We start from the raw sequence: 27,427 nt of genomic DNA on the forward strand, positions 1-27,427 counted from the left end.
TTTTAGAGACGAGGTCTTGCTCTGGCTCAGGCTGGTCTCAAACCTGTGAGCTCAGGCAATCCACCTGCCTCAGCCTCCCAAGTGCTGGGATTACAGGCATGAGCCTCCATGCCTGGCCCTTACACTGCCTTTACAGAATTGGTGAAATCAGCTACATGATAACACTTCATAAACTGGAAAACACATAGGCACATAAAATATTTTTAAATTCACCCCCTAACAGTATTGATATCCAAAAATCATGTTAATATTACCAGTACTACTAGGCTCAGCGCCTATAGCTCAAGAGGCTAAGGCACCAGCCACATACACCAGAGCTGGCGGGTTCGAATCCAGCCTGGGCCTGTCAAACAACAATGACAACTACAATAAAAAAATAGCTGGGCGTTGTGGCGGGCACCTGTGGTCCCAGCTACTTGGGAGGCTGAGGCAAGAGAATCGCTTCAGCCCAGGAATTAGAAGTTGCTGTGAACTGTGATGCCACAGCACTCTACCCAGGGTGAGAGCTTGAGGCTCTGTCTCAAAAAAAAAAAAAAGTTACTACTACTAATTAATTTTACAGAAAAATCAATTAATAAATATCCATCGTGTTTTCCACCTCCATTACACTATACAATGAATATTTAAGTTGCCTCCTTAGTGCAGTAGGCAGCGTGTCAGTCTCATACAACGAATATTTATTAATCTCAATTAGTTGATACTGCTTTTTTTTTTTTTTTTTTTTTTTTGTAGAGACAGAGTTTCACTTTATCACCCTCGGTAGAGTGCCGTGGCATCACACGGCTCACAGCAACCTCTAACTTTGGGCTTACGTGATTCTCCTGCCTCAGCCTCCTGAGTAGCTGGGACTACAGGCGCCCGCCACAACGCCCGGCTATTTTTTTGTTGCAGTTTGGCCGGGGCTGGGTTTGAACCCGCCACCCTCGGTATATGGGGCCGGCGCCCTGCTCACTGAGCCACAGGCGATACTGCTTTTTATATTCATAAATTAAAATGATTGAATGAACTATGACTGAGTTCACTGCAGGTGGGTCTTCCCCCCCACTGCAAGGGACTGAGGATTAATGTCTCCTTACAGTATTAATCATTTTCCTCAGTCATTCTGTCTATGGTCTAGCATCTTTACCTAGCAGGCCAGATTCCACCTTTGACCTTTCTTTAACTCCCTGGAAGGATCAAGAAAAAGGTCAGAGAGAGCACACTGCCTTAAGATTATCTTCCTGGGTGGCGCCTGTGGCTCAGTGAGTAAGGCGCCGGCCCCATATACCGAGGGTGGCGGGTTCAAACCCGGCCCTGGCCAAACTGCAACCAAAAAATAGCCGGGTGTTGTGGCGGGCGCCTGTAGTCCCAGCTACTCGGGAGGCTGAGGCAAGAGAATCGCTTAAGCCCACGAGTTGGAGGTTGCTGTGAGCTGTGTGAGGCCACCGCACTCTACTGAGGGCCATAAAGTGAGACTCTGTCTCTACAAAAAAAAAAAAAAAGATTATCTTCCTGGGCTCTGTCTGGATAGCACTCACCATGAGTTTTGGGTGCCACAGGCGCTCTGCTAGCCTTGGGGGAAAACTACAGAGCGTAGAGGTGTTACGGCCCTTAAGCAGCTGTGATACTGTGTATCTGCCCAAGCATAATTTACTCCCTGTCTTCCTCTGCTAAGCTACTGGGCTGCCCATGGGCACAACTACTAGAAAAGGAACAGTTGGGTGTCTTCATTTCTTTTTGTCTCTCAGATGCCCTCCCTGGTCTACCCTCTTTCCGGGATATATGGCCTACCAGTAGGTTGAACATATACCCCAGTTTGGGGGGGACATTTTCATTCTGTGCTGGGAAACCTACCATAATTATTAAGAGCATACCCTTTCACTGTCAAAAATGTTCTAGTTTGGGCAATAAATCATATGGTCATCCCACTGATAAGGCATATACAGTGGCTTCATACTCACAGCTCGGGTATCTATATACATGTGTGTGAGGGGAAAAAGAGAAATGTGTATTCATCAGCTATTTATCAATTTTCAAGAATGATTAAATTATGAGCCAATTTTAAACAGGAATCAGACATGAATTCTGACCCCTAGGGTCATATGTACTACCTGATGAGATTAGATATCTGAGATTCAAATACATGATAGAAATGAGGTATAAATCAATAGTTTATAGGGTTTAGAGGAGCATGACTTTTTAATCCAGATTTGGGAAGTGGCATTAAGTTGGGCATTATACAGGAAACCTACAAAATCACTCTAGATGTGATTTTGTGTGTCTGAAATCAATTAACCTAGGTTATTGCTTACACTAGCTGGTCCATTCTTTTGATTCATAACATTGTGTGTTTTTCTTTGTTTTATTTAAAGTTTCTTCTGATATTACTTGGTTTTACTTTTCAGATGCTGATCTGCACATTGCAGTCAATGAAGAAAAACACAGACCTCCTATCTTCCCAGACAGGGTGGTGAGTCAACATTTAGAAGATGTTTCCATAGTCAGGATATGTTAGATAAACTAATAATTGCCAGATTCAAGACTGGAAAATGTGGCCTTCATTCTGACTATTCAGCAAAGACAGAAAAACCATGAGCTATCACTAATAGCTATGAGTGGTATCAAATAATAGATTCATATTGTAACACTGGATCTTTTCCTAACCAATAAGCCCATAAATAGTTACTAAAAGTAATGGATGCATGTGGGAAAAGTCCTTAAGGTGGCATCTCATATGACAGGCAGCTGTTTTAGCTGCCATTCTTTTTGTAGCACTAACATGGCCACAACTGCCTTGTGGAAGTATCATGGTGATAGAATGGGACTCTATGGGACACAATTAGAAAACAACATAATTCTTTCCTTCCATTATCCCTTCAAGTAGACTTTCTTCTCTGTCTCCAAATAAAGTCTTAGGCAGATTCCATAGTTTTTTGATCACTTTCAAATGGTAACAAGTCCCCCAATTACTAGTAGTCATGAAAACAGCCTCTGAATTGTCCTATTCAAAGTAATAAATTACATGACTCCAAACACCATTCCAAATTAAAACTTCTCCCCTTTGCCTAATCGGAGCCTGCTTTGGGGGAGGGTCCTGGAGAGACTGTGATTTTTTTTTTAAACAACTTTTATTTTTATTTTTATTTTTTTTTATTAAATCATAGCTGTGTACATTGATATAATCATGGGGCATCATTCACTAGCTTTACAGACCGTTTACCAAGTTTCACATATACCCTTGTAAGATGCACCGCTGGTGTAATGCACCCCTTCCCTCTACCTACCTCCCCCCTCCCTCCCTCCCCTCCCTTTCCCCCTTCCCCCTATTCTTAGGTTGTAACTGGGTTATAGCTTTCATGTGCAAACCCTAAATTAGTTTCATAGTAGGGCTGAGTACATTGGTTACTTTTTCTTCCATTCTTGAGATACTTTACTAAGAAGAATATGTTCCAGCTCCATCCATGTAAACATGAAAGAGGTAAAGTCTCCATCTTTCTTTAAGGCTGCATAATATTCCATGGTGTACATGTACCACAATTTATTAATCCATTCATGGATCGATGGGCACTTGGCTTCTGCACAGCCAAGAACACAGTAAGTAAAGCAAGCAAACAGCCCTCAGAATGGGAGAAGATATTTGCAGGTTATGTCTCTGACAAAGGTTTAATAACCAGAATCCACAGAGAACTCAAACGCATTAGAAAGAATAGAACAAGGGATCCCATCGCAGGCTGGGCAAGGGATTTGAAGAGAAACTTCTCTGAAGAAGACAGGCGCACGGCCTTCAGACATATGAAAAAATGCTCATCATCTTTAATCATCAGAGAAATGCAAATCGAGACTGTGATTTTTGACCCTTTCATGGTTAGGGCCAAGGAAAAGAGGATCATAACTGGTTCTACCATGATTTGGTAGTGGTGGCATCAGATTAACTTCCCAATGCTGATTCTTTGTCTTATGGGAGATTTGTGGGTGTTTCCCACTGGGAAGCAGATCAAAATGTACTTTTATGACAAAAGAGATGTCTTAATCCTCATGTCTTGGGTTTCTAGCCCTCAACCCTTCTGCTGGCTCAATTTATCCATCTTAGGCAGAGCTCCTTTCAAGATGGCTCCCAGCCAACTCTTTCCCAAGGATGGGGTTGGCCTATAGGAAAACAAACAGAACTTTGATTGCTCTGGTTAATTAAACTATATGCAGCTTGCACTCACAGTACAGGCTGCTGATTTCTTTCTGCTAAACCTTCTTGAATTCAGAGCCATAGTCTCCTGCTTTTAGACTTCTCAGGCAAGTGTCAGCCTCCTCAAATGCCAAGAGACACATAAAATAGCTTCCTACTGATTCTCTGAAAGCTCACCCGAAAGTAAGGGTAGGTAAGACCCACTCATCAAGTCTGAAGTGTCTTGGGTACTTATTTTCAGCTGCACACGTATTTATTTCTCTCATTATAAATAAAAACCAAGTGATTTTGGTGAATCAACATGAAGGACAAAAACAATCCATTATAGTATGGATTGAATAGTGTCTCCCAAATTTCATGTCCATCCAGAACCTCAGAATGTGACCTTATTTAGAAACAAGGTCTTTGTAGATGTAATTATATAAATATTGAAATGAAATCATACAGTATGAAGGTGGGGCATAAATTCAATGACTAGTGTCCTTGTAAGAAGATGAGAGGACACAGAGGAGAAAGCCATGTAAAGACCTAGGCAGAGATTGGAGTTATGCTAATACAAGTCAAGGAATACCTGTGTCTTAGTCCATTTGTGTGTCTATAAAGGAACATTTGAAGCTAGGTAATTTATAAAGAAAAATGGGTTTATTTGGCTTATGGTTCTGAAGGCTGTACAAGAAGCATTGCACTCGAATCTGCATCTAGTGAGGGCCTCAGGCTGCTTCCACTCATGGTAGAAGGCAAAGGGGACTTGCATGTGCAGAGATAACATGGCAAGAGAGGAAGCAAGAGAGAGAGCAAGAGACAGACAGGTAGAAGATGCCAGGCTCTTTTAAACAATCAACTCTCATGAGAACTAATAGAGCAAGAACTCACTCACTACCAGAAGAATGGCACTAACCCATCCATGAGGGGTCCACCCTCATGACCCAGACACCTCACATTAGGCCCCATTTCCAATGTCAGGGAACAAATTTCAACATAAGGTTTGGAGGTGTCAAATATCCCATAGCAACCTAGGACACCAGAATCTGGAAGAGGCAAGAAAACATTTTTCCCCTAGAGCCTTAGGAGTAAGCATGATCTTGTGAAACCTTGATTTTGGACTTCTGGCTTCCAGAACTGTGAAAGAAGCCATTTTTGTTATTTTAATCCACTAACATGTAGTGATTTGTTATGGCAGCCCTGGGAAATAATTATTATGATTTGGAGTTTTCACTTTGTTTTGGTGTTTTGATCTGGATAGATGCTTCAGTCCCCAAATTTGAAAATTATGGCCCTTTAAAATACCCGAAAGCAATGCCAAAATAGGCAAGTCTATAGAGACAGATGTTGACTAGTTTTTGCCTGGGGCCAAAATGGGAATGAGGATTGACTGCAAATGAGCAGGAAGGATCTTAATGGGGTGATGGAAGAGTAGATTGTGGTGATGGTTATACAACTTGATAAATTTACTGGAAGTCCTTGAATTGCTGCACTTAAAAAGGGTGAATTTCTAGTAAAGTTTATTTTCAACAAATATAAGACCAGAAGATAACTTAGCAGCCAGAAACCATCTAGTCTCTGGCAGAGAATTCTTAGGACAATATATTGAAACTTATCGGTCAGCCAAATCAGTGGCCAGGGTTCCTAAGCCTGTTTTGATTATAAACTGCCCGAATGAACTAGAGATCAGAGAGGGTATTGTGAAAAGCACATTTTCCTTTGTTCTGTTTTTACCAGAGCATTCAGTAGAGGAAATAGAAATCAACTCTCTTGATGTTCTGTTCAGATTTCCATTTAAGGAACTTTCCAGTGCATTTATCTTTGGGGATAACCAACCTCACAGCTCATAGGGAACAATGTCTTGCATAACTAAAATTTCCAGAATGTCAAAGGTTTAACTCCAAATAAATGATATCGCTGAAAAAAAAAAAACAGTAAAACACACTGTGAAGTAATTAAATGCAGCTATGATACATACATATACAGTGTGAATTTTTAATTGAAGCAAAACATGCACTTAGGAAAGCAAACAAATCCTAAGTGTTCAGCTTGATGAACTTGCACAAACTGAACACATCTGTATTAATTTACACTCAAATAGAACAACATGTCACTGACTTACAATGTCATAGATTGCTTGCCTGACTTAGACCCGTATATGAATGGAATCATAGAGCATATAGTCATTTGTTATTTGTCTTTCTTTGTTCAATTTATGAGATACACTTATTTTTTAGTATGTAATTGTCATTTATTTTCATGGCTGTACAGAATTCCATTGGGTGAATATGCCACTATATTAGCTTCTTATTGCTGCTCTAAGAAATTGAAGCCCACCCTAATAATCCAGAATAATCTCTCCAGCTCAAGATCTTTAACTTAATCACAATCTACAAAGTCACTTTTATCCCTGTAAAGTATTCAACAGGTTCTGGGAATTAGGACATGCACATCTTTGAGAGGCCATGATTCAGCCTATTACAATCACAATGTGTTTATTATTTTATCCTCTTGATGGGCATTTGGGTTGTTTCCAGTTTTTAGCTAATTAAAATAATACTTCTATGAAGATCCTTTTTGATGTTTGAGCTCCACTGTGGAGTATGTACGTATCCTTTCTGAGTCACAGGATATGTGCACATCTAGCTTTAGTAGATTCTGCAAACAAGTGTTGTTTCCAGTGTTGTTGTGCCACTTCATACTCCAACCAGCAAAAATCTGAGAGCTCTAGTTGCTCCACATCTTGCCAATACTTAGGATTGCCTCTTCTTCCTTCCTTCCGTCTTTCCTTCCTTCACTATCTCTTTCTTTCTCCCTTTCTTTATTTCAACACATGATACACTTTGTGTGTTCTCACTACTTGAATCTGTGCCTCATTATGATATTTTTCAAATTCTTTGTTCTCCAAAGCTGAAGATTCCTCGGGCAGTTCCTGTTCTCAGAATGGATGCGCCATCTTCAAGTACCACTCTAGGCCAATATGACAGCAGTGACTCAAAGAAAAATTATGGCTCCCAGCTAAATGTCAACATGTATATTCCACGGGAAGACTGCCCTGACTGGTGGCGAGTAAGAAAACTGAAAAGGTAAGCTCCAGCTTTCATGCTGGCTTCCCGGTGTGAAGAGTAGACACTACCCCACTGCCTTGAAGCTCAGCCTCAAAGCTGTTGATGCAGGCCTCAGAAAATGTTCAGTGCTTGAGCCAAAAGCCTGGGGTTGCTGAGCAGCACAGGCATTCCATTTAGATTACCCTATCTTATCATCTAAATAATACTTGAACATTTTATTCCCTCTCCTTTCTTATCCCTCGTCCCCAAATAACTGCACATTCAAGAACACACACTCTTTAAAATATATCCTTTGTATGAAGGTGCTTCAGATGGGCTTACTTTTATAACATGCTTCAGCATCACTAGCTAAGTGACAAGTAGCATTTCAAGCAAGGCCATGGCTTGCCTTCTGGGAATGTATACCTTCACTTCTCCTGACCGGCTTGGTCCTCTAAAGATTCTATCTAAAACCAGAATTGAAAACACTGTAAAGGCAATATACAAATTGTGTATATCATATGTATCTGGGGTCTGGCACTAAGTTTGTGGCACACTTCATGCTCAAGAAATATTGAATTGAACTGTGAGATGACCATACAGAAAGGGTCAAGTGACTCCTGTTCCTTGTTTTCTGCCTTAAACTCCTTCCCTGTCACCATCTTCTCACCCAGATATCAGCATCCCTACAGGTGTCTGCCTCTCCCTAGGCTGGATGCTCCCATGTCCTCTTATTTCTTTATTCTTTCCAACCTCATCATTTTTACCTAAAGCAAATGCCTCATTGTGCCAATGATACAGCCCCAGGGCCATATGGAACTTGAAAAAATGTGAGTGCATTCTTCTTGATGTTGTTTTATTTTTTCAGTATAACAAGCCGTGTTCCCTTTCATCCAAAGTGGAGCTGGAATCCGAGTGCATTAAACTATACCTGCTGCCTGATGGGAGAGGTTACATTTGTTTGCCAGTAGCCCAGCATTCTTGTGGAAGGAAATGATCAATAAACCCAAATGCAAGGAGAAGGAATGCATTCTAACTGTGTGTCAGGTCCCCTCCCTGACAGAAACCCCAGAGATATTCATCAAGGGAAGTATACGGTGAAATTCACTGACCAGTTTGCAAATAACTAGGAAGAATTGTTGATTGACATGGGGTTTTTGCAGCGCTACCAACACATGAGTTACTGGATCCCATCTTTATTTAAACGTTGATATTTTGATCATCATGGATTTTTGGCAGACATTTTTATTTTACAAAACATTTCATTAAAATACTAGTCACCTTGAGCCCTGAGTTTTGACATTCCCTTGAATGTTGCATTCCCCTAGGTTCAGTCCCAACCCTGAATTTGTCCCTAGAACTTCAGAAAGCAAGTTTATTTGAACAAAGCATTGATTAATCACTTCTTAGCATGAGCAGCATTGCATCTGTGAGTGAATTATAATCATTTTCAAAAGGTCTTCACGGAGCTTGAATTTTTAAAAGGCAGCCATGATCTCAGTTCCTTTATTAGCTGATAATACTTCTTATCAACTTTCTGTCATTCTTACTATCTTCACTTGAGCTGCTGTGTAATATTTACTTTTTCTATTTAGTAAATAATCCCTGATTCTCTTAAAGCATTCAAATATTGCAGAATATTCAGTGTATACTCCTCTAAAATGCTTTCTATGCATCTGCTACCACGTGTACAATTACAAAAGCAGAATCTCCCCACACAGTCGTCTTTCCTTGTTCTTTTTATTTCACATCTTCAACATTTTTTCCTATTTGAATATATAAGGATACACTTGACTTTTTAAAGCTTAGTTTAATTTTAATTGTAGCAAAGTATGCATAAGATAAAATGAAACATTTGATTATGTTAGGCATACCGTTCAGTAGTGTTAAGTAGATTCGCATTATTGGGCAACCTACCTGATTAATTAGAATGCCTATGAGGCATCCATTATATGGATAAACCCAAGTGATGTGCTATTGATGGACATTTTCCATGTGTCCACAAAGAACAAGAAGGCTCAGTAATTTGCTTGGCCTTTGAAAGTGAGAATTTTCTTATGAGAAAATAAAGCCAAAAAGCTAACCTAGTGGACAAGTCTTTTGGGAAGGTGAGGAGGGGGGCTTCTAGTATTAGGGCTTTTCCCAGGCATTCATTGAAATGAAGCCAGAGGAGCATTTCCTGGCTAATGAAGGCAAACAGGAAAGAGGCCCTACATTCCAGGTGAAAAAGCCTTTGGTCTTTGAGAAGTAGGTACTTCCTCATGTTCTGCTTAACACCCCGAACGAATGAGGTTAAGATGATGGGTGCCAAGAAGGTGATGAAAATCCTGCTGATCCATCTGGGTCCAGATGGAGTTACAAGTTCAGTGTCTCCAAGACTTTTAATTGTAACCACCAGAGCCAAGAGGAAAATAACTTATTTTAAAATATGTAAGTGACAGAATGCTTGCCTATCTACAAGAAAATCAGGGCAAACACAGTCAAGATGATTTACAAAGCCAGATTTTCTATTGTTTGAGATTCTTATGAGCCATTATTAACGATTTGTTTAGAAATACTGTCAAGTACTTCTTTTTCTTGGAGTCTCTGAAAGGACTAAAATGTGCAAGTAACTCATTAGCTTAAATTTCCAAATCAAGTGAAATGTGCAGGTCAAAATGTCAAATAAAGGCAAGATGCAGTGGCTCCTGCCTGTAATCCCAGCGCTTTGGGAGGCCGAGGTGGGTGGATCGCCTGAACTCGGGAGTTCAAGATCAGCCTGAGCAAGAGTGAGACCCTGTCTCTACTAAAAGTAGAAAAATTAGCCGGGTTTCATGGCAGGCACTACTTGGGAGGCTGAGACAGGAGAATCACTTGAGCCAGGAGTTTGAGGTTACTGTGAGCTAGGCTGATGCTGCAGCACTCTAGCCTGAGCAGCATCTCAAAAAAAGAAGTCAAATAAAGCTAACACATATCTGAAAAAAATTACTTTTGTCATTTAACATTTACACATAAACATAAATTTGTAAATTTATGAACCATACCTCTCTCTCTCTGTCTCTAGCAGTGAAGATGTTGCATGCAGTAACCAAAGGGAAAGAACTGTTGCAAATCACAGAACCTCAAAGATTTCATGGTAAATCAAATTCAGATATTCCTTTACATCCAGCATTTGCTCTCATTTGCAGGAAAACTAACCAAACCTGCAATAATTTTGCAACTAGGCTTTACATTTAAGGTAAATATAAACATAAAATGTCTATGTAAGACCAAGCATGGTGGCTCACGCCTGTAATCATAGCACTCTAGAAGGCCGAGTCAGGTGGACTGCTTGACCTCAGGAGTTCAAGGCCAGCCTGAGCAAGTGCGAGTCCCACTCTTTATTAAAAATCGAAAAAACTAGGCAGTTGTAATGGTGGGCACCTGTAGTCCCAGCTACAGGAGAGACAAAGCAAGAGGATCACCTGAACCCAAGAGTTTGAGGTTGCTGTGAGCTATGATGCCATGGCACTCTACCCAGGGCAACTGAGTCAGACTCTGTCTCAAAAAAAAAAAAAAATCCATATAGTTTGCCTCCTAAGGGAGGTGGATTTGAATGGATGGCTTATGGGTTAAGGCTGTTCTCATACTGATTTTTCCTGATCATAGCTCATGATATACACTGGTATCAGCACGAACATTAACATGTCTTTCTCAGGCATCTCTAGCAGGAGGAAAAGCAACCTAGAGTTGAATAACTCTTGAATAGCTCTGTATGTAACCTAAGATCTTTTTTTAAACTTCATACTAGTCATCCCTGAAGGAGTTTGCCCCTATTTCATGGGCCCACTCTTTAGGAAAAGTCAAAGAAATCCAAGTTCTGGGTACCTCCTGGGAACCTACCCTCTGTATTGAAGAGCCATTCATGCTTGAGTGACTCTCTTTGCACAGAAGGGGAAACCTAACAGTCTAAATGTTAGGCATGTGGATAAGAGGAGGGTAGGATTTGATATTGCACTGGTAGGCACTTGGATTATTTCTTTGTATAATTTTTGCATGCATGTTGTTTCCCAACTTTTCTTAAGGGGATTCCCTGAGTCAAGTTCAGGATTCCCTCAGTCAAGTTCATCTGAAGAAGAAGAAAACCTGGATGATTATGAGTGAGTGTTGCAAGTCCTCTGTATTCCTCTAAAACTAGACATAGATACTCTATTCCTCAAAGGCATTAAAATTGATGGTTCAGACTTTCTCAAGGGACTGTATTCACATGGATAAAATCATGTGAGATTCCAGGCCTTTTATCTAGATAATGGGTAACAATGAGCTGGGTCATTATCAATGAAAATATCATCCCCCAATCTGGATTATCTAAATTGTCTGTACATATTCATTGGATTTATAATACACTCAGTGTCTCCTTCATTTCACTTTGTTTTTATAGATATAGCATATGATGTTTCCATTCAATATTTCTTTCCTGGAGGCCTCACCTCTTATTAAGATTGAGACAGATTTGGGGAGAAGTTATTTATGATGAAGTAGTTTTACAAGGTAGCACAGCTGAGATGTTGAACATGATGGTATTTATGTTGAAAAATTTTCTACTCGGGAGACTGAGGCAAGAGAATCACATAAGCCCAAGATCTGGAGGTTGCCATGAGCTGTGATGCCACAGCACTCTACCAAGGGTGACAGAGTGAGACTCTGTCTCTAAAAAAAAAGGAAATGAGATTTCTATTCTTAGGGTAACCTTATCATTTAATATCCAAATTGGGATACTTTAGAAAGATAAAAGGTGAACATTAAAAATAATACCTGAACATTGGGCATAAACTGGACTCTTCTGAGGAAATAAGAATGTGGTCACCCCAACTATACTGGGACAGGTTGGCCTAAGTGGCCATAAAGATGCTTGGAAAATCTAAGGTTCTATCATTCTACCAACAGGGAAAAAATGTCTCCAATACTTATAGATGAGTGTTAAGGCAGTGGTTCTCAACCTTCCTAATGCTGCGGCCCTTTAATACAGTTCCTGTGGGTCATGACCCACAGGTTGAGAACCGCTGGTGTTAAGGAGAGGTGAGAATAATAGAGTATATTGTATTTCTCAGATACTTGATACCCAATGGCACAAAATTCATTTGAACATTAGGATTATGCATATTTCTAGTTCTGTTTTTGTACAAGAATTGTGTTACTGATTTATTGACTACACATGAAGTGAGAGCCTTTACAAAGCACATAGTACTATTTCCACTCCTTCCATGTCTCACCCAGCCTGGCCCTGGCACAGCTGTCCCATTGAGGAAGATGTGCTGTACCCTCCACCTCTTTGCAGATGGTCTCTTCACCACCTTCTAGCTCCCTTTTAGCCATTCCCTTTTCCCTAACATCTACCTCGGAAAGCATCTGATGGAATAATTCATAAAAAGGCAGAAAAGACTAAGAAGTACCAACACATGTTCATTTCCAAAGATAATGGCACTTTAACAGAAGACAAAGACTTAAACCAATGGGAGTGACCCTCTAATGGTGCACTTTTGTCTTTAGGATTTAGATTAATTGGAAGTCTTTCTGTGATACAGAAAGCCCAGATCTGATCATTTAGGCAGTCTTTACCCCCATCTTTTCTGGATTTAAGTGGTGCAAGAGAGACAGACATTGGGGAAATTATCAGGAAAGACTTGTCCTCTTCAAAATCGAGGAGATGCTAAAGGGAGCTGAGGACTACAGGGTTATATGATCTGGTGCTCAGCCTTCTCACATCATCCTGGAGGCCCACAGCTTCTTATTCTGTTGGTGTCACTGGAACATTTGTTTAATGGGCACAACTTCATGAGCAATTCTACTCCATTCCATTAAAGAGAAAGGCACCAAGATTTAGATAGAAAATGATGGGTTAAGAGTAGGCTTAGGCCTCTGCTGACCTGACATTGAAATAGTGAAATATTTTAAAAGACAAACAGAGCCAGACCTCAGCAAAATTATGACACAGGCAAAGTTTGTATATGAGTGAGTGGGAGGTGAAGGATGAGTAGGGTATGTACACCACCTCACTTTGCCCCTCCAGGCCTCTCTTCTTGTACCTGACATCCCTTCTTTCTATTCCCTGATAATCATATCCTAGATCAGATCCTCTGAAGGGTATGTTGATTAGTTATTATTAGCTTAAAATGTTAACTAATAAGAAAAAGCTATCATTTACTATCTTAAGTGTTAATTACACGGTATCTGTAATGGTAGAATTAGAAGAGATCAAACGTATCAGTCCTTTCTCTAAGTACAAGGTCAAAAGAGGGTAAGTGGCTTGTTCAAAGTCATACAGTGACATAGTGGGAAGTTATGTGTAGAACTCAGACTCCAAGCTGGCTGGTCTAAGGCTCTTTCCACTTTATTTAGCCATCCACCAGCTGCCATCTTCTTCCACAACTAATATGTGGTACATAGATTATACAGAGAATCTAAGGCTCTTTCCACTTTATTTAGCCATCCACCAGCTGCCATCTTCTTCCACAACTAATATGTGGTACATAGATTATACAGAGAACTACTTCCTATCCATTCCTGCCAAGTTCTGAGACATCTTCTGCCTTGACTTCTTCCTATAGTTCCTCCCCTCCAACTTCTTCTTCCTCATATACTTCTTTCTTCCTTGAGTTTATCTTCTAACCAGGGGGTCCTCCCAATTCTCTGAACCTGTGAACCATTTTACCTCACACCCTACTCATTTCCTTAGTAAGATATTTTGATCAAAGCCAAAAATGCATAGACATTGTTGACCTCACATGAGAAATAGCTCTTGGCCTGTTGAGCTCCACATATGAAGTAAAACATGCTGTTCTTGGGTAACTTAGTAAAAGGGGCAATAGTTACAGATTACACCTGCACATCAGCTTTTTCTCAGTTCAGTGCAACTGCCTTATCCTAATATCACCTTAGATGCTTATCCATTGCTATTCTGGAAATAAAAACCATTTTTAAACAGCATTTGCATTGAAAATAGATGCTAGAGTGCTTCTATCAGATTATTCAAAGGAAATGACAGAGTTGAAAGACAGCTTTCATCCATGGCAATCTTTAATGTCCCATTGGAGTATTCTTCATGATTCTGATCTCTGGTCCTCATTCAAAATGGTGACGTATAGGAGAAATTAGAGATCACCTATGAGGAAGCTAAAGGTTCCTAGACATTATCCTATTTAAAGATTCAGATGTGTAGGCCCCACCTCAGAATCAGAATTGGGTGGTGGGGAACTCAATAATCTGTATTTTTGAAAAAGCCCCTCAGATGATTCACTTCAGCAGTCAGTTTGGAAAGCTCTGATGTAGACCAGTGCCTCATTTTACAGATTAGAAAGTTGAGTGCCAAGTTATGCAATTTCAAAAGTACTCATTCTTAAATATGGAATTATTTTCTTTTGAAGCTGGTTTGCAGGTAACATCTCCAGGTCACAATCTGAGCAGTTACTGAGACAAAAGGTAAATAGTCTTATCTTTAAAATAACTTCACAGAATCCCTTTCTAATTTGGGGCCCAGAGATTAAACCACTTCTCATAGAAACCTCACCGCTAATCGGATAGTTAAGACATCATAGCTTTGGTTGTCCAATCTACTGATTACCAGGCCTTTTGTGTTTAGCTGCTTCTGTTTCTGTTATCTACTGCTGTGTGATAAGCCACCCCTAAATTTAGTGGCTTATGATTTCTCGTGGTTCTGTGAGTCAGCTGGGCCAGCAGTTCTTCAGCAGGTTTTGTTTAGGGTCACTCATGTGGCTATGTGGCTGCATTTGGCTGATTTACTGACTGCACAGCTGGGTCTAGCTGAGGCAGTCAGCTAGGGTCTAGAGTTCTCCAGGCAGCCTGCCCATGTGCCTGCCATGGACCTCCTCACAGCATGGCAGTGGTCAAAGAGGACAAGCTCTACAGTGTCAGCACTGATTGAGTCCCTGCTTTTGTATGTTTGCTAAGGCCCCATCAGTCATAGCAAGTCATAGCAAGACTGCTCAAGGCATCAATAAGAGCGGTGATTTATTGCAGCCATCAAGGCAGCTGTTGACCTCAGCTCTGTCACTGCTCATTAGCACCTAGACCAAAGTACAACAGATGTGATAGGGAACACATGAATCTGATTTATTACTAATTGATATGGAATTACCAATAGTAAACTCACGTGATCTCTAAAGATGATATTTTGATATAGTTTAACCTGATAAAATACCAAACACACCAACCATTTCTTCAGGGGTGCTAGTGAGAATGTGATGACCTCATTTGGTGGTTTTTGTCACATTCATAGTTTATCATCTGCTCTTTCTGAATCTGAATCTGCTTAGAATTAGCGCAAGGTTGGGCGGCGCCTGTGGCTCAGTGAGTAGGGCGCCAGCCCCATATACCGAGGGTGGCGGGTTCAAACCCGGCCCCGGCCAAACTGCAACCAAAAAAATAGCTGGGCATTGTGGCGGGCGCCTGTAGTCCCAGCTACTCGGGAGGCTGAGGCAAGAGAATCGCTTAAGCCCAGGAGTTGGAGGTTGCTGTGAGCTGTGTGAGGCCACGGCACTCTACCGAGGGCCATAAAGTGAGACTCTGTCTCTACAAAAAAAAAAAAAAAAAAGAATTAGCACAAGGCATTGAGAAAGACAAGTTGAGTGTAGAATTTGAACAAATGATTGATTCTGGATCTTTGGTTTTCTGAAATTTTCCATGGGCAAGATGTGGTGATGTGTAATTCTAAATTTTGTTTCATAAGATGAGACCATTAGGCTTGCCTAAGTCCAGAACAGAGAAAATTATCAGAGAGGGTTAAATGGAGAGGAAGAGTTGAAGCATTCAGAATAGATCGATAAAGATAATGCGGGAGAAAAGGAGGAAAGCCAAAGTGTGGGCTCCCTTCTCTGCCAACAGTTACATAACTTGTGCCCTTGGTGACATTTTAAAGTAGATCTAAAAGAAATTTTCCTACCACCTACCGTGAAAAGTCATTGCCAAGAGTAACAAAAATGTTTTCTGTTCCTTCTACATTTTCCTTCCTTTTCAGGGAAAAGAAGGAGCATTTATGGTTAGAAATTCCAGCCAAGCAGGAATGTACACGGTGTCATTATTTAGTAAGGCTGTGAAGTAAGTGTTACAAGGGTTGATTTCTTTTGTCTTTCTGTGTATGTTCCTTGAATATGTGGCCACTTGATCCCATTTAGGGATAAGGCACCACCTTTAAACTCTGGAATTTGGGATCAAAGTATTTCTGTTGTGTGCGACCATTTGTACTTAACCTTCTGCGACCCTCTACTTTCAAGAGGCTGTTCTCTCCTGCCCACCGCAGGCAGCAGCAGAGTGTCCAGAGTATGGCACACCTCAGTGAATATTGATTAAAAGGCTTCTGGGTGAGTCTCTTAAATTCAAGCCTCAGCCTAGAAAGAGAGAAAATAGCAATGAAACCTCTACGGTCTCAGCCTGGCCACCTGCTGAGCTGAGAAGCAGAGTCCACAGAAGGTCAACAGTGCCACTGTGTCTCTGCACAGCTTCCTTCTTTTTTGAAGCAGAACTTCTAGATCTTGGCTCTACCATTTTGGGGTTTTATGACACTGAGCAAGTTTCTTAACTTCTGTTAAGGGGCAACCTCATATGGCATTTCAACTTCGTCCTCTGAAAAGGCGACACAATGATGATTATTATGTTCCATGGATGAATTGAGTTAATGCATATATTGGATCAGAACAATGCCTGGCATGTTATTAGCTAACAGCAATTACTATTATTTTGTTGTTGCCAGGAAAGAGCAGATCTACCTGCTCCACTCCCTGCACCTCTACACTTAGGCACGTAAGATACCCCACAGTCGTCTCATGCAAGTCACCATCACCAACACGAGGGTCTCTCTTCAGAGATTTATAAGCCACTTACCCATTGGTCGTTAGCTTCTTTGTTCCTTCTAATCACCCTCCGAAGCAAATAGGAAAGCAGTTTTTATTTCCACCATTTTACGGATGAGAGGATTGAGGTTCAAAAAGAGATTATAAAGAGCTGCCCACAAAACTAATAAGCGACCAACTTGAAGTTGGGCCTCCAACAGCCAAGGCATGTTCTTTCCTCCACACCTCTGCATCTACACCGAAACCCTCAAGGTTTTGGAATGAGAATCTGCTCAAACCTTGATTAGGACCATTTGAAAAATAAAAGATTTTTTTATGTGTGCAACCCTTTTTTAGTGGCTAGATTGAATGACTGCCTTGGTGCCATCTCTGTGTGTCCCTCCCCTTAGTGCACATGTCTGTGTGTATTTATAATTAACTAATGAAAAAGTTATTTTATTGGGGGAATATTTTTTACAGATCACCTACCTCCAACTTGAGATAACAAGACGTACCCTAAGCAGTTACATGGCATTTTCCAATGCCAGAAGCCATGCCCCCTGTGCCTCATATGCTAGAATGCACATAGTAATACCTGGATGCTGGCTAAAGCCAACCTAGAATGGGTTTGAGGGAATTCCACGTGGCCACCAAGAGTTGATTAGCCTTTTGCAACAGAAAAGCATTCTTTCTGCTTTTATAATTGCAATTTTAACTAGGTTGGTGTTACAACAACAATGTATTAACTTTCTTACGTGCCAAGCATAGTTTATATATATATATATATACACATATATATGTGTGTGTATATATATATGTGTGTGTGTGTCTAAAATATCTCATCCAATCTTTATACCAACCAGATGAGACAGCTTGCAAGCAGAACTAAACTCAAAGCCTATTTCATGACCACTATTCCATTCTGCATTAATTCAGTCAATAGTCAAACCAATGTGCAGCAACTCATCATTATTTCTTAAAAATAGAGGAAAAGAAAAATGTTTTGTGTGGAAAGGGTACCAGTTCACATGAGGATTTAAAGGACATCCTTACCCACTTCATCTTGTATACCCCACTCCCAAAAGAGCCCCCCACTCATGCTCTGGAGGGAGAGTACCTATAGCCTAATCACCTTCACTTCCACGTTTTCTTCTCCATTATTATCCCTAGAGAGAGTTTATGTTCAGAATAATGATCCCGAAGAACTGCAAGTCTCTCAGTCATCAAGGATTCCAGTTTTATACACTTACTAAGACAGAAACAGTCTAGAAAGTTGGAATTTTATTACACGTGAATATGTACAAAGGATATGTTGAGCTCAGAGAGCAGCCTTCTTCCATAATTATTGTCGTGGATACCTCTAGAAAAACACCGGATGTCAAGACTGGTGTCGAAACCCTCCCTGACTTCCCTCTCCAAAACTACTCAAGTGCATCTAAAATGATTATTTCACCATTGTTTATTCAAGCTTTAATTGTTTATTTAAAATTTCCTAACATTCTTTTTTATTAGTGATAAAAAAGGAACTGTCAAACATTACCATGTGCATACAAATGCTGAGAAAAAATTATACCTGGCAGAAAACTACTGTTTTGATTCTATTCCAAAACTTATTCACTACCATCAACACAATTCAGCAGGTAACTTATTTTAGTTTTTTCTTTTATGGGTCCTTGTCAATAAATATAATTTTCTTGGATGCTACTGATTGTCCTAATGTTCCTAGCTATATAGGGAATGATGCAAGCAGGAAAAAATGTTCACAAGTCCTTTGGTTGGTCTGATTTTTAATTTACATTTCCTAGAAAATAACGTGATACACTCTACAATGCCAGAAAGAATGAATTTGAATGAACTGAGTGATTTTGAAGAAGAAATTTTGTTTAAAAAATTTTGTAGGGTTTTTTCCTGCCTACAGAAGCAATTTGATTATAAAATTCAAATATTATAGAAATATGTATTATTGGATGGCTAACCCCCATGGACAAGTTGGTGTCTATTCTGACAGATATCTTTGCACACTGATACCAACACCTATTATTGATTATACATATAAATAGAAATTACAGTAGTACCACCTCCCTGCGTTGACCACCTCCTTAAGCTAACCTAATTTTCATAGACTGGACATGCACTACATGTACGTATCAGTACAGTAGGCCTAGTTCCTTATGGTGACCACCTCTGTATAGTGACCAGTATATATACACACACACATATACACAGTTTATAGAGTTCAAGTCATTCCATTCAGACTGTTCAGCTTGCTTGCTTGCTATACTTTTCCTTTCTTTTTTATCCTTTCCAGTTTTATTACGTGGATGTAGTGCCTAGTGGTAATATCTGTGCTTTTAATACAACCATCACCCAAGTAGTGTACATTGTACCCATTAAGTAACTCTGCTTGCTTTCTTTACTCAGCACATTTTAGTGGTCTTTCCATGCAAATACATATAGCTTTCCTTGATCTACTTAATATGCAATTTTATTGTAGAATTGCCTCATAATTCATTCATCTAGCCTTCTATTGACCAGCAGTTGGATCATGTACAATATTTTCACATCACAAAAGATGTTCCTGTGCACAGTCCTGCACACATAGCTCTGTGCACGCATATGAGTGGCTCTATAACTAAATTCGTAGAGTGCACTTTTTGAGACAAGAATACTTAAGATGTAGACATTGTGAAATGCTTTTCGGAAACGTACAATCCCACTAACAACAATTTCTCAACATGAGGGCTACTATATATTATTCTTCCAAAATTTTGCCTAATGGGTCAAAATATAGAGAGAAATACCCTCTTATTTGTCTAGAATAGTGCCACTTAAGTGCAATGACTGTGTTAGTTTCCAACAGTGAGTAAAAATGAGCCATTGGCTCAGTGTCAAGTTTGTGCTGCTTTCCATGACTTGATTGCATGCACAGAGGTGAAGTGGTCTCACTCTGCCTTTCATTTGGGTTCTTACCTGTATTTTTTCTTTGCCCCAATTTCCTCAATTGTTTATATTAATCTGAAGCACCTCAAAAGTGCCTTTGGCAAAGGTATTGTATAAACGGACATCTCTAAATGGAATGATTCCACCCCAGAGGATGCACAGGAAACTTTACAGAGTATAGAGAGAAACTACTAAAATGCTTATTTATATGGGTATTTTAAACCTCATTCCCTTAAGTTTTCTATTTATGAATGTATTTTATAATTCTCACAATATTATTAGAACAAGAGTTGTATATATACAGATTTCAGAGGAATGTGCTAATTTTTAAATTTTATATTTTATTTATTTACTTACTGATTAAAGGTGCAGGATTTTAAAAGTTTGGAGACCACTTGTATAAAGAGCAAATAAATATATAGAGAAAAGAATGAAGGAAAAAGTACATGTATGATAGTTCCTGTGATCTGGAAAACATCCCACATTTAAAGCAAAAAACGTTTTTTGAATGAGTTCTTTCAAACTATACATATTATCATTATTTTACCCCAGTTTTATCATAACTCACTGTAAACAATTAAAATGACTTGATCATTTAATTAAATGTAACAATAGGTTTGGTTTTCTGTATTGTTTGAATTTTTGCCAAATGTATAAGCCGCGAGTGTATCCATTTAAGTACAGGACTGTAAAGAGATACCAAAATAAAAATGGGAAAAATTTTAAAATAAAAGATTTCATCAGGCAACTAACTTCTATGGAATCTTTTAAAAAATCACATAAGTAGTTTTCTTGATTAAGTTGTTCTTTGCATTGACCTAATTAATTGTCAAGGAAATTAATATAAGTATAGTCAGAATGGAGTCTCTCTCCGCATCACAATATCCTGAGCGCTTTGCTTTTTAGGCTGCTCTGGAGAGAGACTGATTGTGAACCAATGTTATGTAATATTATGGAATATGATGGAATGACGTGATGATATGATGCTGGTTCCTTTGCAGGCATGATCACACGGCTCCGCCACCCTGTGTCAACCAAGGCCAACAAGGTCCCCGTCTCTGTGTCCCTGGGAAGTGGTATGGACACACTCTTGGGCTCTTAAACCCCTTTTGAGTTTTAAAATATGTGGTTGACTTACTAATAAAAGGGAGGGAAGACAGGAAGGAGTTCCCTGATCAGATTGTGCCACGGAGGATTTTTCATTTAAAAAAAAAAAAAACCAAAAAACTATCCTCCTAGTCTAAATCTTTAAGTTCCCAGAATTACAAAAAAAGAGACAGTCAAATTTTTCCTCTCATTAGACCCCATCACTATCTTCCAGCATTTTGTTGCTTATCCTTTCTTTTTTCTGGATTCTTTGCCTGTTCAGTGGATCAGCAGAGCCAATCTTGGACCTTGCGTGTTAGCATAATAACAACCACCCAGATCACAGTTTCATTGGTTTTATAAGAAAATCTAACAATATTTTATTGACCTAAGGACACTGAGCACATTTTGCCACTGGGCCTCTCCAAGATGCCTCTGGTTGGCAAAGTGTTTTTACGTTGAACCTTCCTGTCAATAAGTATAGCTACTTCAAGGACAGTATATTGTCCTGGGTGGCACTATCATATGGTCATAAGACTACATAACTAAGGATTTACTGAAGTTATCAACCTAAAACAAAACTCTTGTTCCTATTGTCAGTGTGAAATTCTCATTGGCGAGGAAATTATTTGGGAAGCTGTTAGCCCCAAAGCCTTCTATGTTCGTCCTAAAGAGTGTCTGTCTTGTCCTATTAGGCATGTGGGAACTAAAAAGAGAAGAAATTATGCTATTGAAGGAGCTGGGAAGTGGCCAGTTCGGAGTGGTCCAGCTGGGCAAGTGGAAAGGGAAGTACGATGTGGCTGTTAAGATGATCAAGGAGGGCTCCATGTCAGAAGATGAATTCTTCCAGGAGGCCCAGACCATGATGTAAGTTTCTCCTGTGGAATAGCAGTGTAGTGGTCACCACAGGAGGGTATTAACACTAATGGGTCTGTTGCTAACATTTGCAAAGCCTGGTGCAAGAGTCCACATACGCTAGCACAGCTAGAAGTATTTAGAATTATAAATCAACCTAACAAACTGTTAAATAGGTCCTACCTCCCACTTTGATGACTATACCTTCATAACAACCTGAAAGGCCATATTCAAACTTAGAATTCTCAAAACTCTATAGAGAAATCAGCCTCTGGCCTGTGGCCCCCCAAATCCCAACCCTCCCCTTCTCCTTCCACCCCCAGCTCCATCCTGCTATAAGGGCCCTCAGCACTAACCACAGCGCTCAGTACTTGCAGGCTCCCTCCCAACAGTTATCTGTTGGTTAATGACCTTACTAGAGGTAGTATGGTTCACCTTCAGAGAACAAACCCCTCAAGGAAAAATCTGGACAGTTCCTGGAAGAGGACCTAGGACTACATGAACAGGGAACTCAGAGTCCTGGTACTCCAAGGTGGCTAAGAAGGGGGCATACGGGCTCTGAGTAGCTGAGTCTCCTTGGACCTGTGGCCTCCTTGCCCTGTGGGGAAGTGCATGTGGGATGAGGGACAGAGTGGGGCTAAAACTGTGCTCTACCAACAATGTCCTTTCTTCTTAGTATCTTCAACACAGTCTGGTAAAAAAATCCCTTTCTCACCCCACTTCTTTCCTCACCTGATAAATGAAGATACCATTCCTAATGGACTCCAAGCACTCCTCAATTCTGGGTAATACATATGTATTCACTTTCTTGTCTCTTCTCTCTCTTATTCTCTCTCTCTCTCTCTCTCTCTCTCTCTCTCTCTCTCTCTCGCTCTCTCTCTCATCCGTATAATATTACCTCTTCTTGTTAACATAGAGAACCAGACTTTGTAGAAAAACTACCATCCAGATCCAGGTTTGCCTAAAACTTACCTGGTTTTAACATTGAAAGTCCTGTGTCCTAGGAAACTCTTCATTCCCAGACAAACCAGGAAAATCGATCACTCAACTTTTAGGGAACCAATCATCATGGTATGAAAAACAACCTTATAACAGGGTTTTGGTCAAAGACCATTGAAATCACAAATCCTCGCCTGCTACAGATTGAGAGCACTTAAAATTCCTTTTATTTAAAAATTTATACTGTACATTATTTATAGCCTTTTTTCTAAGCACTTTATAAATATTAGCTTACTCAGTTCTTTTAAGAAGCCAGTGAGGAATATACTATTGTTATCTTTGTTTTACAGGAAACTGAAGCACAGGAATGTTAAATAACTTGTCCAAAGTCATCAAGCTAGTAGAAGTGGCAAAGCAGAGATGTAAACACAGGCAGGCATCCCAGGATGCATTTCCTTAGCCGTTCTTTTAGGAAAACCAAAGGAACAAGAAAATTCAGAACAATCATTTTTACCTTAATTGCAAAATGGTGAATATAAGCCTTTGGCCAGGGCTGCCTTCATGGGCTCTTGTGACCTACACAGTTGCAGGGACCCCAGTACCTAGAAGGCCTTTGCACTTGGTTTAGTACCCTGTTCTTCCCATTTTGTAATACCTAATGATTTTTAAACAATGATTCTTGTATTTTCATTTTGTACTGGTACCTGCAAATTGCATAGCTGGTTCTGTCTTTAGTGATTTGACTATTGTAAAACTGGGGAGGAAAATAAAATAAAATAAAATTTAACAAATAAAACTGGGGGAAAGGTCCTTGGTATCTTTCTCTTGTAGGACAAAAAAAAAGTGGCAAAAACTTTCTTAGGCTTATAGTGTAACCCCTGTGTCCTGGTATAACTTTAAAACCTATTTTTTGCCATTACTAAGCTAGCAATCATAAAGAATCATAAAAGATCATTAACAACCCATTTACTCATGAAGGAAGATGTCAAACTGTGCCTCAGTGGGAAATGTTGAATCTCAAAGGTACTGGCCAAAGTGAGGCCTATCTCATAGGGAGGGTCAGTTGACATTGCTCATCCAGTGATTTTCAACTAGTGTGCATCGAAAATTTTTAAAGATCATTAATTAAATTCTTTTCAAAAGAAGTTCAGAGCGTAGTAAGTATATTCTTTTTTTACCCTTTTTGGGGGATCAACATAATTTAAGTGTGTTGTGGAAGTTTAACTATAGGTTCAAGCGTGCTGTGAGATAAGAGGTTGATAAATGCTGGGCTAGTCCCACTGTGAGCCCTGAGCAGTGACTAAATTTGCTCAAAGAACAGTTTTTATTGGCCTTTGTTCCACTACAGGCCTTTGTGTTGAGGGGAGCAGTGCTGAGTACCATGTGGAGTTCTCAAATTGCTGAAAGATGCGTATCTGAGCTCATCACCTGAGTTACATGATAAGCCATGTTCCTATGGTTCAACTAAAAAAGAAGAAAATAGCTAAAGATTTCAAAAAACCTCACTTATTAAAAAATTTAAAAGTTGTCATATGTTCCATTTAGATTTAATTTACACATCTAAACATTAAGGAATCATCCTGTAAATTGATAAAAATAGATAAATCATATAAGGACAAGTTGATGAACATGTAAAAACTGAGAATGCATCCCCTCATAACCTACCCAAAGTGTTTGTCGTATGGTTACTATTCTCTAAGACGTTATTGAAAAAATAACGTAAAATGCCTAATCTCACTTCCCTAACTTGGCAACTATTTTCATTTTACCTACACCCTTCATATTCTGATGTGTTTTTTGAAATGAAACATATAGACTGGAAAGTTTGATGCCTTAAAATGAAAGTGATTGTTCTTAGGATGTGGCTTCCTCTAAATCAGCCATGGAAGTTCCCAAGATGCCACAGAACTAAACAGGGTTTCCAAGACAACAGACCATTGCTACCCTGATTCTCTATAGGAAAGTTGAAACAATGTCCATCCTGAAACTGCTAAATTGCTGCTGGGATTGCCAATGACTGAGTCAGCATTGTTTGCATCCAGAGGCTATTTCTCCCAACTACAATCCTAAACTTTTTCCTCCTTTTATTTATTCAAATGGGGGGGGATTAAAATAAACAAAAATCTGAGAGTGATTCTTTTGGGGGACATCTAGAAAATGCTGTGTGGAGTACTGAATTTGAAAATCTATTATTCTAGGAAACTCAGCCATCCCAAGCTGGTTAAATTCTATGGAGTTTGCTCAAAGAAATACCCCATATACATAGTGACTGAATATATAACCAATGGCTGCTTGCTGAATTACCTGAGAAGTCATGGAAAAGGACTTGAAACTTCCCAGCTCTTAGAAATGTGCTATGATGTGTGTGAAGGCATGGCCTTCTTGGAGAGCCACCAATTCATACACCGGGACTTGGTAAGCAAAACCATTGGAAGCTCAAAAAAGGAAAGGAAGTACACATAGTCCACAGTTCCCACCTCTAGGGATGGGGCCCCTGAAAGGGAAGCCAAGAGGGGCACCGTTTTTACCCCGCTCACTTGCAACTTGCTAAAGCACATAGCACTTCTATAATAAAAATCACAATTGTAAAATGAAATATTTGAAATATGGAAAGAACGGTAAAGTAAAATAAGTCATCAAGATCTACATAGGTGTGTTGTGGTATAAAGAAGAACAAATGGAAAGGAAAGACTTTGGCCAATTTAGTGTTTCTTGGAGCCATTAAACCCAAATTGACCTTTACTCCAGGAAGGGCTTAGTGCTAAGGCAATGATTTGATATAATAACTGAAAATACAAAAACAAATGCAGAAGGAAATGAAATTTGTGTGTGTCATTGGATCAGGATGGGAGTGGGGAGTGTTGTGTTTTGTATTCACTGAGATTTCTCTTTAGAGATTTTCTTGTGCTGAACAGCACACTAGGCTAGTGTGTTCCATGAGTCACTGGTATAGCGTTTATGCCTTGTTCAAAGTGTCTGTTAATGAGTGGCATCTGGTGGTGGAAAGGGAGTTCCTAGAAATTTCTCCTCTCCCTTTGATAAGCTAAGATTCTGTGCTTAAAGTATAATACCTTTCAAGTTGTTTGACCAAGATGGATGCTTGGGTGAAAATACCTCTGGGAGCACATTTTTATTTTGGAAAATTAAAAATTGCAAAGTACAAAAAAAGAGACCACTTCTGAGCATTTGGGGTTGTGATAAGCAATCTGAGATTTTGCTGAGAATGCTGCTGAAGAGGAAGAAAATGCCCAACTCTGATGTCAATAGGTTCTTGGTCACTTTCACTACTTAGTGATTTTGTTTTTCTTTCAAAGGCTGCGCGGAACTGCTTGGTGGACAGTGATCTCTCTGTGAAAGTGTCTGACTTTGGAATGACGAGGTAAGCAGCTTCCACAGGGGCAGGCGGTGAAAGGGGGATTTCCACTCACATTTGAACATCTTCATGATTGAAGGCCTTGTGAGAATGTAGAGGGTGTTCTGAATGGGGGGCTTAGAAACCTGGGTCCCTCCCTTACTGCCACAGACTACCTGTGAAACATGTTTTGCCTCATTTCTTCATCTATAAAACAGAATTGTTCTTCGAAAGTTATCTGAAGTCACTCTTCAGTTCCTTCAACACTCTGCTAAGTATTTTCTAATGTTAAGAATAAATTCCACGAAAGATCCTAAATATTTAAATATAATATATCACAGCCACATTTATTTGGATAAATATTTACAGCATATATTTAACTCAATCAAGGCTCCTCTAGCTCTTTTGGGGTTTGGGGTTGTTTAACTTTATGTTCAAATGGACAGAGCATTGATACTGGAAATGTTTTTGTTGTCACATCTTTAGACTTTCTGTATGATCAAGTAAGGCATAAAACTAGATTCTGAGATTCTCTTGGTGGGCATGCCACCACCATTGCATGATTTGGAAAAGTAATTTTGATTACAATAGTTTATAAGAATCTTTCATGGTCTTGATTCTCACCCGTCATTCTATTTAAGACTCAGAGAAAATTTTGTGGTTTTACATAGGAAATAAAGACAGGTATGTTGGCATTTCTATTCAACAAAAATGTATTGAGTGTTTACCAAATGCTTCAGCACTATGGAAGATACTGATATGAACGGGATAGTCTCTGCCCTCAAAATGCCCACAGTTGAGTCTAGAGAGCAAAGAGATGTCCTGGACATTGAGACCAAATGCAGCCATAACCCTGTGCTGACAATATAAACTTGTGTAATTCTGAGGAGGAACGATGCAGTTTAAAAGAGATGTGAACAATTGACCAAGACCAGCTCTATATTTAGCAAACATGGGTCTAAAATGCCGTAGGAGGATCTGCTTTCTTATGTCTTCTTCAAAATTCAGCATTAGGGCTGCTTTTTGACCCCAGTGGCACAGACCATGGGAGCTACGGTAATTTCTCTGATCTGTTCAGTATGGGCAGGTGACCTCTTATTTGTATGACACTGTACATTTTCTTTTTCCTTTTTTTCCTTCCCTCACTCCAAGTGCCATCCACGGAGTCTCCTACATTGATGCCCCAAAAGTGTAGCTCTCCCAAGGGCCAGAAAAACATCTGCTCACATTTCCTTAAAGCAGAGAGAAGCTCCCAGGACAGGGG

General features: G+C 39.7%; 1 protein-coding gene across 5 annotated transcripts in view; it reads left to right on the plus strand.

The window, feature by feature from the left end:
- The window catches only part of BMX (BMX non-receptor tyrosine kinase), a 55,780-nt gene that overhangs the window by 21,041 nt on the left and 7,312 nt on the right, over positions 1–27,427 (plus strand). For all 5 annotated transcript variants that reach the window (XM_053580367.1, XM_053580370.1, XM_053580369.1 and 2 more), the window contains 11 exons: positions 2,385–2,449; positions 7,052–7,227; positions 10,232–10,303; positions 11,232–11,306; positions 14,571–14,625; positions 16,181–16,260; positions 18,504–18,631; positions 20,933–21,007; positions 21,713–21,884; positions 25,010–25,226; positions 26,126–26,190. In XM_053580367.1, the coding sequence (XP_053436342.1) occupies positions 2,385–2,449; positions 7,052–7,227; positions 10,232–10,303; positions 11,232–11,306; positions 14,571–14,625; positions 16,181–16,260; positions 18,504–18,631; positions 20,933–21,007; positions 21,713–21,884; positions 25,010–25,226; positions 26,126–26,190 (1,180 nt within the window). The remainder of the gene's footprint in view (positions 1–2,384; positions 2,450–7,051; positions 7,228–10,231; positions 10,304–11,231; positions 11,307–14,570; positions 14,626–16,180; positions 16,261–18,503; positions 18,632–20,932; positions 21,008–21,712; positions 21,885–25,009; positions 25,227–26,125; positions 26,191–27,427) is intronic.

Source organism: Nycticebus coucang, chromosome X (assembly GCF_027406575.1).
Source record: "Nycticebus coucang isolate mNycCou1 chromosome X, mNycCou1.pri, whole genome shotgun sequence".
Taxonomy (NCBI): Eukaryota; Metazoa; Chordata; class Mammalia; order Primates; family Lorisidae; genus Nycticebus; species Nycticebus coucang.